The following is a 12,516-nucleotide window of genomic DNA, read 5'->3' on the forward strand; positions in this document are numbered from 1 at the left end:
GCTAACAGCAGAACCTTAAATTACAACCAGGAAGTACAACCAATGCAAATCACGGAGCACAAATGCAAAGTTCCTTTTACAAGAAGCACCATTAAGCAGAGAAGGCAGCTACAGTCTGCACTTTCCATATGTTTCTGGGTGTTCTCAAGGTGTAGCCCCATATACAACCCATTGCCATAATCAAATACTGAAGTGTCAAAGGCATGGTTTACTGCAGTCTGAATGCATGGACTCAATACTGAATGGCACACTCCTGTGTCAGGGCAAAACTCAGCCTCACCCCAACCCCTGCCCAGGTTTGATTTACTGACACCTCAAAAAATGTCACCACAGCCTAAATATTAGCCTCAATTTCCTCTTGGAAAAGTCCTCCCAGAACCTCCTCCTTCCTAGTTCCCTCACCTTCGAGAGCAGTGGTCCTCAACCTTTCCAGACTACTGTATCCCTTTCAGGAGCCTGATTTGTCTTGTGTACCTCAAATTTCACCTCACTTAAAAACTACTTGCTTACAAAATCAGACATAAAAATACAGAAGTGTCACAGCACATTATTACTGAAAAATTGCTTACTGTCTCATTTTTACCATATAATTATAAAACAAATAGATTGGAATATAAATATTGTACTTACATTTCAGTGCGATACTTGAGCCTGTTTTTCACTTGTGAGCCTTGTCTGAAGCCCGAGCCCCATGGGGTGGTGCTGAAGCATGTAACTTAGCGTCACGGGGCTCCTTGTGGTGTGGGGCCCTGTGCAGTTGCCCTGCTTGCCACCCCCAATGCTGGCCCTGTACTTGCAATCCCCCTAAACCCATCCCGTGACCCACCCCTGGGGGCTGCAACCTCCGACTTGAGAAATACTGATCTAGATGAGTTGTCTGCTGGAAGACCTCTGCATGCCCCTAGTTGAGAACCACTGTTCTAGAGAACTACTCCCACCTCTTAGACCAGGGATCAACAACCTTCAGCACACGGCCCATCAGGGTAATTCACTGGCGGGCTGTGAGACATTTTGTTTACATCGACCAGCCACAGGCACAGCCCCCCGCAGCTCCCAGTGGCTGCAGTTCGCTGTTCCTGGCCAATGGGAGATGCAGATCGTAGGGGCGTGCTTGGTCACCATTTCCTGCAGCAACCAAAGGTTGCTGACTCCTGTCTTACACCTTAAATGTCGTTAACAAGCTACATCTGCTATGAGTCAGCAGAACCTCCGCAGCGTCATGCAGGGTTTAAATAAATTCAACAGGATGAATCAACCAGGGGCGGCTCTAGACATTTTGCCGCCCCAAGCACGCCTGCGGGAGGTCCGCCGAAGCCGCAGGACCAGTGGACCCTCTGCAGGCAAGCCACCGAAGGCACCCTGCGGCAGAGCGCCCCCCGCGGCTTGCCGCCCCAGGCACGCGCTTGGAGCGCTGGTGCCTGGAGCTGCCCCTGAATTAACAGAAGAGCACCACATTACACAAGGCACAACCTCATTCCAAAAGAAAAGATCAACCTCCTGGACAAGTATAGACGATAAACATTCTGGGCTGCCGCAGCTCTCTAGACATCTAGAAGCAGCTGAAGATCCAGTAAAACCCTAGTTTTTAAACCTGAGTAGCCAAAGGCAGGTGTACTCCCTTCATCCAGAGACCTCTTCCACTTCTTCCAGTGGCTGCCACCAGCTTTGCCTTGGTCTTATCTGGATCTGAACTAGAGCTGGAGAAATATTGGGGGAGATGGATTCTGCATATATTCATTGCAACTTTAAACTGGTTTGCTTTGATTGTGTTCATGGCCCTTTTGTGTTTGCTTTCTGCTAATAGTCTAATAAGCCAGTTCTCTGGGAGGAATTTTTGTCAAAACAAAATTAAGTGAATATTGAAAAATATTAATGGAAAATGAATTCTGATTATTTGCACTGAAACTGTCTCTACCTAGGAACAGAAACCTATCATGTGACCTGTGTGTCTAATCAAAACAGCTGAGTTTTGAAAATTAAAGCCTTGAAATGACCTTCTCACAATCAAGCTCCAGAAAGATTCACATTTGGCAAGTTATTTCTAATAATGAATAAATTTGAGAAAAAAAGAAAGACAATTTAGAAAACAAAATATTGAATTTCATAGAACGGTTTCCCTGCTCTAACATTAACCCCTTAAATCATGATGGTTCTGGAAATTTGTGCAAATTGAGCATAAAGCAAACTGACTGGAGGACTGACAGCAGTGGGGCTGGTGGTGGCAGGGAATCAAATTGAGAGCTGGGGAGATTGATTCTGCTGGGAACTCCCCTGTCCACTCAGCTCCTGATTTGAGTCCCCACCATACCACTATCCCCTGCTGCTCGTGTTGGCAGGTAGAAAGAGGAAAGTATTACTTTTGTGGTACCAAAGCAGTGGTTTAACTGGTGGATGTGGGGGTGGAGGGGGAGGAGCAGAGGCATGAGCAGAAACCCAGCCCTGGAGGAGCTGCTTTTGGCTGGCATTTCAGCACTCTGGGTTTTGCAAAACCTTTGAAGTCAGAGAAAATTTAGCATACCACTATGTTAGAATGGCAGAACCAAGGGGTTAATACACTTAGCACGAGTCTTTCCCCTCCATCCCCAGTTCTTTCATATAATACACCCACACATTCAACAGAACTATAACTAGTCTTCTGAAAAGAAGGCTGAGCAGCGACCTGATAGACTTATAATATGTTAGGGCTCTTATAAAGAGGATGGTGATCAATTGTTCTCCATGTCCACTGAAGTAATGGGCATAATCTGTAGCAACAGAGCTTTAGGTTAGATATTAGGAAAAGCTTTCTAACAATAAGGATAGTTAAGCACTGGAAAAGGCTTCCAAGGTTGGTTGTGGAATCCCCATCAGTGGTTCAGGTTTTCAAGAATAGTTGGACAAACACTAGTCAGGGATATTCTATGTTTTCTTGGTCCTGGCCTCAGCACAGGGGCTGGACTTGACTTCAAGGTTTCCCGCCCTCACAGCCTACCTTTCTATAACTCTGTATACTAAGGACAGCATTAGGTTCTCTTTAAAAAGATACTTATTGCTGTTGCCAGTTATCTTTGTTGCCATGCCATGGCAGCACTTTAACGTCCCTGCCCCTTTTGCCTTCCCGTTGGTGGCCCAGCTGGTACGGTCCATACTGGCAGGGCTGCCAAGGGCGGGGGGGCGGGGGGGGGAGGAGAAGGGCTGTTAGCAATGTTAAAGCACTACCATGGCAAAGGACCCTACTTAAAGCGCTGCTGGGGCAGCACTTTAACGTCGCTGCCCCTTCCCCCCGCCCCCGTCGACAGCGCTGCAGGGCCGCCAATGGGGGAGGCAAAAGGGGCAACCACGTTGAAGTGCTGCCGCAGCGCTTTAACATTGTTGCCACTTTTGCGCCTGCCCCCCACCCCCCGGCTGCTCATGGGGGTAGGGAGGCAAAAAGGCAGCTGTCCCGGGGCCGGTGATTTACAATGGCCCGGGGCTCCCGGCTGCCGCTACCGTGGCAGCAGCCGGAGCCCCAGGTCCTTTTAAATCACCACTGGAGCCCTGGGCAGCGGGGACCAGGCAGCGCAGATGGGCTGGCTGGGGGAGGCTGACCCCAACCCTGCCCCTTCTGCCTGAGGCCCCACCCCTTTTGGGGACCAGAGCAGCCCCCATATCGGGTAAAAATTTATTACTACTTTCACCCCGTCTACACCCATTTTTTCTTTAAAAAAAAAAAAAGTAAAATCTTTGTCATAGGCACTGTGCCTTCTTCATATTTGTACAGCACTCAGCACATCATGGTGCTACCGAAAACAAAGAAAATTCAAACAAAAACCAAAATAGTCAGACATTCTTGTCTGCAGCTCTTTGATCTTATTAGTAATTTTGGTTTCTCCTTCCTGCCCTCCTCACCTTTGACCTTCCCCGAGTAAGTCTGTATCAACAGTGGGCATATGCCACTGTCACTTGGTGGAGAGCTCCCAGGCTATAGATCAATCTCTTTCTCCTCAGGAAACACTCTCTCTGCTGCCTCTTTCTGCCTATTTTTGGGTTAGACACCAGGCAGAGTGTGTGCGCTGGTATCCAGCCTGGTAGTATCAATCATTGCATGTTGGGCACTCCTTTGTTTAGCAAAGCATTTTAGATGCTATAAATCGAGGCAGTTCAGTGATTTTTATTAATGGTTTAGGATTAAATCAAAGCCTTGCAGCAGTTTAACAATTTAGTGGGCAGTTTAACAAGTGGCTTTGCAGTTCGTCTTTGCCATAATGTATTTTTAAATACAGTTCAGCACTATTTTACAGACCATTTAAATGAAGTCTATAGGGGATACTCCCTGCTTCTCAAAAAAAGATTTTTTTTTTTTAAGTGTGTGCACAGTGCCTTTTTTAAAAAAGGCCAGAATTACTATGGCAAAGCATAAAATACAAATACTGTTTGAAATCCCCACATACAAGTTCTAGGGGTCTCTATTCCTTTCTTGCAGCTCCACTCAAGTCTATGACAATCACTTTGTCAAATCAACATCAAGACTAAATCAAACCACACCATGTGAAAGGTGGAACGCAGAACTTAAGTTTCCATCTCTGTACTGTCTTAGGTTTGGCTAGCTTCCCAACAGCACTTCTAGGATCTATGTAGTCCAGTTCTATTTTTATTACAGAAAGTCCTCCCACAATGGAAGGTTATCTTTTGAAGAAACATCTTCTGAAGAGCCCATCCTGCACTCCTCAGGTTACTAAGTCCTAGCCTTCAGTCTCCCATTCTCTTTGCTCCCAGCATGCATAGTGGTGATGAAATATCCCATGCTCTTCTTGTTTGAAGAGCACTATGTGCATGAAGTATCACCAACACTTCGACGGTGTAATTTTTCCAAAATACATTATTTTTGCACATGTTCTCAAGGGAAGACTTCTCAGACCTCCAGTTTTAATGTATTATTTTTGTTTGGGTGTTTAGAAAGGCAAGACCATTCACTCTCTTTCCCAGATTCTAATCTGTGCCTGGTGCTTTCAAATTTCACACCTTCTTTACTCATCTCCCATGCAAAAGATAAAATAAAAAAGCAAACCATGAAAAGTCAGTTCTGCTTCTGCAAACTCTCATTTCACTGACAAAATATACAATATTTAAACAGAGATAAATTTAGCACTGTCTCACAAAAATCATACAGTCCATTTCTTGATTTTAAAATAATCATAACTCGTTATGAATTTTCATCAAAGCAGCATGGATACGAATCAACATGAGTTCTTATCCTTCCCCTCTCTCACCATGACTTTTCTGAAATTGCACCCCTCTTTTTTTTTTTTTGCAAGATCAAAAGGTATCTTAAATTATGACAGTTGCTTCTTCTTGTTGTTCCTCACATTGCTACCAAGGTCAGGATTCAGAGTCACTAACATGGTGGCATAAAACATGCTTCTCATTATATCCTCTCTAATCAAAACTTCCATAGGTCAAACACTGGGATCTTTTCACAAGAAAAGATCATTAAGAGCCGTGGCTTTCTATTTACCTGCTAAAAATGTGGGGTTTACAGAACAACCAACCAACCACAAAGGGACAAAAATTACACTTTGTCACTAGTCAAAATTACCCCTCTGGGTCTTGAGTTTTCTCTACTACCTAACACAAAGTAGTTTATACTACTATCAGCATTGCAGAGGCAATATATCGTGGAAGAGCAAAGTGGTATTCCGCCATTTGCCAAATAGCAGCAAGCTGAGTTTAGGTTCTGGTATTTCTGTCTATGCACAAGGGCAAATAAAAAAGGGTGGTTATCAATTAAAAAATTGAGGAGGGGAAAGGGATAGCTCAGTGGTTTGAGCATTGGCCTGCTAAACCCAGGGTTCTGAGTTCAGTCCTTGAGGGGGCCATTTGGGGATTGGTCCTGCTTTGAGCAGGGGGGTTGGACTAGATCTCCTGAGGTCCCTTCCAACCCTAATGATCTATGATTCTAAGTCTAAACAGGATACCTGGGTAAGGTAAGTGAATTCCTCCTCAATGGTTTCCATAACAGATCTGCTCAATTTACAAGTCAAATCAAGATGTTTCCAACTCTGAGCTCTTACTGCTATCTGAACATCACAATGTTATTTCCTCTGGGAAGATCCAAGCCACAATAAAGATTCTAGAGTCCTAACTCAGCTGGCTACTTCATTGCTGAGCACTGTAAAACTGAATACCACTTTGCTGTTCCATAAGTCTGTTTGCTCTGCAGTGCTGACAATGCTTCCCATCCTTATTAGGCCCTTATTAACTTTTGCCTTTTTTTGTACTAAAGCATCTCTGCATAAAATATCTATAAAGTAACTTTTTAGTTCACGAGATGATAGCAGCAGGAGAGGATAGAGTTGCTAAGCATCTTGTATATTATCTGATTAGAGTAACCAATGACATCTACTAACTACAGGATGTATGAAAAAGCTGATCACTTGCATGTTTTTCTTGCTGCTGAACTCAAACAAGCAGCTTTTTCAAGAGACATGCAAAAAATTCAGGCAAATAGGGTATTATGGTTGCTTGCATTTATTTTTGACCAAAACATAAATCAGGTCAGCTCTCAGGTTCCTGCCAGGCTGCCAACATAATTGACATGCATGGCACTGGAAATTAAGTTCAATCAGCTGCTTCAAAGGAGATCCTTCCATAAAAACCTTACCTAACTTTGCCTTAAAGAAATCTAGCACTTATACTATAACTACCTCTTTAAGTAAACAATTCCACTGTTTGCTTAACTCTCCTATGAAACGTGTCTTGATATCTAAGCTAAATGCATCCTTTCAAATTCTAACCCCCTTTTTTGCTAATTGTATCCTTGAGGTCTATTAAGAGTAATTATTTTCCCTTTTCTGTACCGTTTGCATCTCTGCTTCTAAATGTGGGAAAGGGAGACTTCTCTGAATTGCTAGTTTTTGTTTGTTCATTTTAGGCTAAACAGGTTTAATTTTTTTTTTCACTCTCTCCTTATAGGTCATACTCTCAAGGCATTGTAGCATTTCAGTTACCCTTCTTTGAACCCTCAACATCTAAGATTTAACATATGTTGTTAGATAGCTAACATATGCATGAGTTCACTCAGGGTTAAATAGAATTGACTGAATTATGGACACTGAACCACCACTGCCACCACAGTATTCCTAATCAATCTGTTTGTTTTTTAAAACCCATTCATAGGTTGCAAACAGATGGCTTATTTCCACACACACTTGGTTGAACTTTTGGGAATATTCCCAGATCCAGAATTAACACTACTTGGTTCCCTTATGCAAGTTTCTTTCCTGTTCATTTGGCTTTGTGTGATTTTTACGTTTATTTTAGTAGTATCTTTGTAAACTATTTTGCTCCATTTAAACTAGTCTCATTAACTGTCTTCAAATCTTAAGCACACACATTGCCATCTACTTAGGCTATTTTGTACTTTTTGTTTTACCCACAGATACAAATGGGATACAAGCATTATATCACTACTTACTCTTGTGCCCTTCCTTACTTTAGGGGTTATTTGAAAGGTAGGGTTTGGGGGTGGGGTATGTGTTGGTAACTACAATGTCTCAATAACTACAGAAACACAAAAACACGTGAAAGGTTGTCGTTCTGAGTAGGTGAAAGTGGGATTGTAAGAGCCAAGGTCATTGACCTTTTGGGTAACATATCCATCCCTCAATTCCCAGGTGCACTTGTGCATCTGTTATATATCAAGTTAAAAACCTAACTCTCCTGTTTGGAAATGTATTTACCCAGGAAAGCTCTGCTCAGACACAGCATCTGGTTTTCAAGCAGATCCTGCTTTTACTCAGTTTTATAGCTGAGCTGACTGAGGCTGATGGAGGTCAGTGACTTGGCTAAGGTCAAACTGGCACTCTAGCTTCCATTCCATTTTCTATTAGGCCATATGGCTTTCCCACAAAACTTGGAAAATATTTAAGTAGATGAGCAGCTTTATCTACAAAACCATCAAAAGGGAAAAGCTGCAAGAGAGAGGGAAGCATGATGAGACAGCATGACATGGACAGAGCACAGATTCCTTCCCAGAAATCCCATTGGTCAGCCTTCTCAGAGCTATATAAATACATAGCTAGTGAGGGGCAGCAATTTATTGATTATGATTAGGTCCATCTGGATAATCTTAACAGAAGAGGGTAAATGTAGAATAAATAAATAAATACCACCACCATCTAGCTCCTTTCATCAGTAGATCTCATGGCACTTTACAAAGGAGATCAGTATTACTACCCCCATTTTACAGATGGGAAAACTGAAACACAGGGAAATGACTTGCCCAAAGTCACCAACAAAGGCAGAAATATAACTCAGGTGTCTTGAGTCCCAGTCCAGGGTCCTAACCTCTAAGTCATGCTGTCTCCCCTGGGTAGTGAAAAGCATTTTACTAGCCATATACGCACACCCATGTGAATAAAGTGGCCATTTCCCACAATGTTTTCTAGCCCAGTCTTAGAATCATAGAATATCAGGGTTAGAAGGGACCTCAGTAGATGATCTAGTCCAACCCCCTGCTCAAAGGAGGACCAATCCCCAAATCCCTAAATGGCCCCCTCAAGGATTGAACTCACAACCCTGGGTTTAGCAGGCCAATGCTCAAACCACTGAGCTACCCCCCAACAAACAAAACATATTTGTGCAGTTTCAAACATGAAAAAGATCCAATTACTTTAAAGGAGGAATATCAGGTTAGGCTAAAAATTCAGATCCCTCCCCACACACCCAGTTTCAATTAAAACAATTATTTACACATTGTTAATATTCTACTGCAGCTTTTGCAGCACCATTATACTACATGCCAGAAAGAAAAACTGACCAGAAATCAAACAGTCTTATATAATTGTCCAAGCCAAGTAAAATGGTGAAAGTAAACCAATAAGACAAAAAGAAAAGTAAATTATCTTCTCTTTAAAAAAAAAAATCTATTTTAAATGTCCAAGCTCAGAGAATGTATGCTAAACAGAAAACAAACAGCACAATGAAAAGTAATGGTTTTTTTTAAAACCAGTTTTAGTTTTAACTATTTAAAGGTTAGATTAATATAACAGGTGAAGGATTTTTTTAAAAAATGTTGTAAATTGACAGTATCCCTTTAGAAGTTAATTATTTTTCACAGTCTACTTTAAATTGATGAACTACCGATTTCAATTTTGATTACATTTCACATGCCATAAAGGAAACTCTGCTTACCAGGATCATGTGACCGGTGGAGATGTCCATGTTAGACTGAACTGGTTCTTCACACCAGGATGATGTGCTGCTCCGAGCAGAGGGGCTGGCAATGGGCCCATCACTAAACTGTGACGAGACACTGTTTACGCGAGAAGTGTGAAGGGGCTCTGGTCGATCAGATGATTTTACAGCCATGCGCTGACGGCACAGCTCCTAGAAGACAGAGAGAAAGAAGGGAACAATCTGGAGTTAATAGCAGCCACTATGGAATAAAAGTCTGCTAAAGACAACACTGTTTACAGTACATCTCTCGAGTGGAAGTGTTTTTCTTCCCTTAAGGGCTAATAGTTTGGTATTCTGATACTTCTCATATATACGTTTACTAGACCCACTATATGAAATAAACTAGATGTTGACCATCCCAGTCTCATGCAAAAAAAGTTTAACTATGAGTGCATGCACGTCACTCTTAAGACTGCCTCATAAATAATATTTTGGGGGTCAAATTCTATTAGCAGATGGATAAGTTGTTTTATACCATGCTTCATTCTATGAAGCAAATTCTGCACTGTACAGCCCACTGACGTTAATGGGGTTGCTCAGGTGTAATTGAGAGCAGAATTCAGCCCTGAATTTGCAAGCTCAGCAAGCAATAGCAACTGAATTGATGTGCTCTTTAATATAAGAGCTAGCTGATAGATGTGCCATTTCTCTTCATTAAAAATAGAGCATACACACCCCTTACTCCTAGATGTGGGGCACAGAAAATGAAGAATGACATTAACAAAGAATAAAAAAATAGCAGCTTTGACAAAAAGAAAACTGAACCTACCAGACATCCCAGTCCAACCCAGATAAAAACACCAAAACCAACAAAAATCAACCTTAAATATGGCATTTCAGTTGCACCATACATGAAACCCATGTCTAAAATATATTATGTTTATATAATAAAGGAAAATGCTGCTAGTACATATGTTTCCAGAGAAACAAGGTACTGTATTTTGAAATTCTGAATCTAAATTGGCTAAATAGACCCTTGGTTATATTATCTCTGTTACAATGCATTTAAATTCACCCAGGTGCAGTACAATTTCAAAGTAAATAGTAAAATTAGCATTTTTACATATGTCTATTGCCCATGAAGGATTTTTGGAAGCCTATGCTGCACAGTAAGCCTGGCTATGTTCATGGTGCTTGGACATATTGTACACGTGGTGTGGTTGCACGTTTGTCTCCAATTACTTATTTTACAGAGACATGTACTAAGAGCTTAGTTACTTGCCTCCGGCCATCAAAATAGATTTTGAAGAATTCATACTGTTAAAATGTGATGGCCTCTGTTTTCTTATTCAATAAAAATATAATTGCAACTCAAGAGTCATCAGTAGGATCACTTTTAAAAATTCATATATCATAGGATATAAGAGGTTTTCTTCTTCTGATAGAAATGCATCCATTTAATGCACAGATTTTTTTTTTTTAAAAACATACAACTGGTATCTTTCCTTCAGCACAGCTGTGACAATGGCTCTGGCATTCAAATCTAATATCCTCCATTCCCAATAAAAATCTGAATATAATCATATATCAAGATAGCTCTTGCCACCCCTAGGCAATAGACTAAAGATCTATAGGCCAAAGACCATCCAAATGGTATACATCTGCCCTTAATCCTAAGCCGCCATTTTACTCAGTATTAAAGATCTTTCTACAGTGCAAGGTAGTATTTTTTTTTTTTTGCGGGGGGGGAGGGGGAAGGGAAGGAGTGGCACACATTAAGGGTACGTCTTCACTACCTGCCGTATCGGCGGGTAGTAATCGATTTCTCGGGGATCGATATATTGCGTCTCATCCCCGAATGAGCTCCTGTCGACTCCGGAACTCCATCAACCCGAACGGCGGTAGCGGAGTCGACATGGGGAGCCATCGATCCCGCGCAGTGAGGATGGTAGGTAATTCGATCTAAGATACTTCGACTTCAGCTACGCTATTCACGTAGCTGAAGTTGCGTATCTTAGATCGATTTCCCCCCGTAGTGTAGACCAGCCCTTATATATAAATTAAGGAGAGTGTGAGACAAAAATACTATAATGTGTAATATAAAGATACACATTACTCACTTGTGGCAGATGCAACAATTATGCAGATCATCCCAACTGAATGTCCATAAAACCCCAAAATATAACAGTGCTGTGGTTTTTTCCATTCATGGCCCCTTTTACAGAAGAAAAAGGGATTTATTTTTAAACAGACTGTGGCTTTTTTTGTCTTTTGTACTGACATAGTTTTCCATATCTCCTTGTTTGTAAATCTAGGTGCCTTAGCCTAGTCTACACTACATAGGTTCTACCAATACAGCTATACTGGCAGAGCTCCCTAGTGTAGACGCAGCATATGTCGACAGAAGGAGGTTTTTCAGACAGCATATCTCCACCACCTTCCTGAACGATATTAGCTATATTGACAGAAGTATTCTGTCAGTATAGCTGCATCTATACTGGGGGTTTTGCCGGCATAGCTATGTCAGCTGAGGGTATGTGGTTTTTTCACATCATTGAGTGACACAGCTTTGCTGACAAAACTTTGTAGAAGAGACCTGGCCTTAGTTACCTGGTACTGACCACAACATGACAAAAATAGGAGAATAAAAATTTAAAGTCTAAAAATTAATTTGAAATAGCTTTTATATTTATTAGTGTGTTGTGATGTAAGGTAAGATATCAAACTATCGGGGCTAAGCATTTACATCACAAGGAAGTCTAAGTTCTCTGCTTTGTAAAAGGATAAAGAGAGTGTTTCTCTCTCTCTGAAGGGTCACACAAGCTATCAGACCTTAAAAATATCACTAGTTAAGAATGACTTTTGCTAACCTTCGAGTTACCTTGGAGCAAAATAATTTTAAATCCTCCTTTAAAAATAATAATAAAAAAAAATAAATAAAAAAAAAACCAACAACACATTCTACATTTGGGAGAAATTCAAAAATGTTTGTGTGATGGCTTTTTATTAAAAAGTAACAGCTGTTCGGATGTCTAAATATTAAACTTATTCCTGGTAGGGATGGATTATTGGACAAAATGAAGTGGTTAAAAGTAAAACATAAATGTAATTTTTCATGACTAATAGGTAAGTGGCCCTGTACCATATTTGTCTCTCCCCATAATGTGGAATCATCCAGGAACCTGCCTAGTCCTGGAATAAGTTTAAGCAGGCTCGGGGCTGCTATAGTTTGTGCTCTGCTGCTCACAGCCCTTACAGGGAATTGCAGCTGCCAAGGATAGTCAGACCACACTGGATCCCCTGTCATGACTTCTATACTTAGTCGTCCAAGGGAGTAGCATAGCCAGCTATGAAGACTCTATGCCATACATGGAAACCACA

General features: G+C 41.4%; 1 protein-coding gene across 2 annotated transcripts in view; it reads right to left on the reverse strand.

The window, feature by feature from the left end:
- Nucleotides 1-12,516, reverse strand: part of PTPRN2 (protein tyrosine phosphatase receptor type N2) — a 940,168-nt gene that overhangs the window by 85,373 nt on the left and 842,279 nt on the right. For both annotated transcript variants that reach the window (XM_039523677.1, XM_039523678.1), the window contains one exon: nt 9,151-9,345. In XM_039523677.1, the coding sequence (XP_039379611.1) occupies nt 9,151-9,345 (195 nt within the window). The remainder of the gene's footprint in view (nt 1-9,150; nt 9,346-12,516) is intronic.

Source organism: Mauremys reevesii, linkage group 2 (assembly GCF_016161935.1).
Source record: "Mauremys reevesii isolate NIE-2019 linkage group 2, ASM1616193v1, whole genome shotgun sequence".
NCBI lineage: Eukaryota > Metazoa > Chordata > Testudines > Geoemydidae > Mauremys > Mauremys reevesii.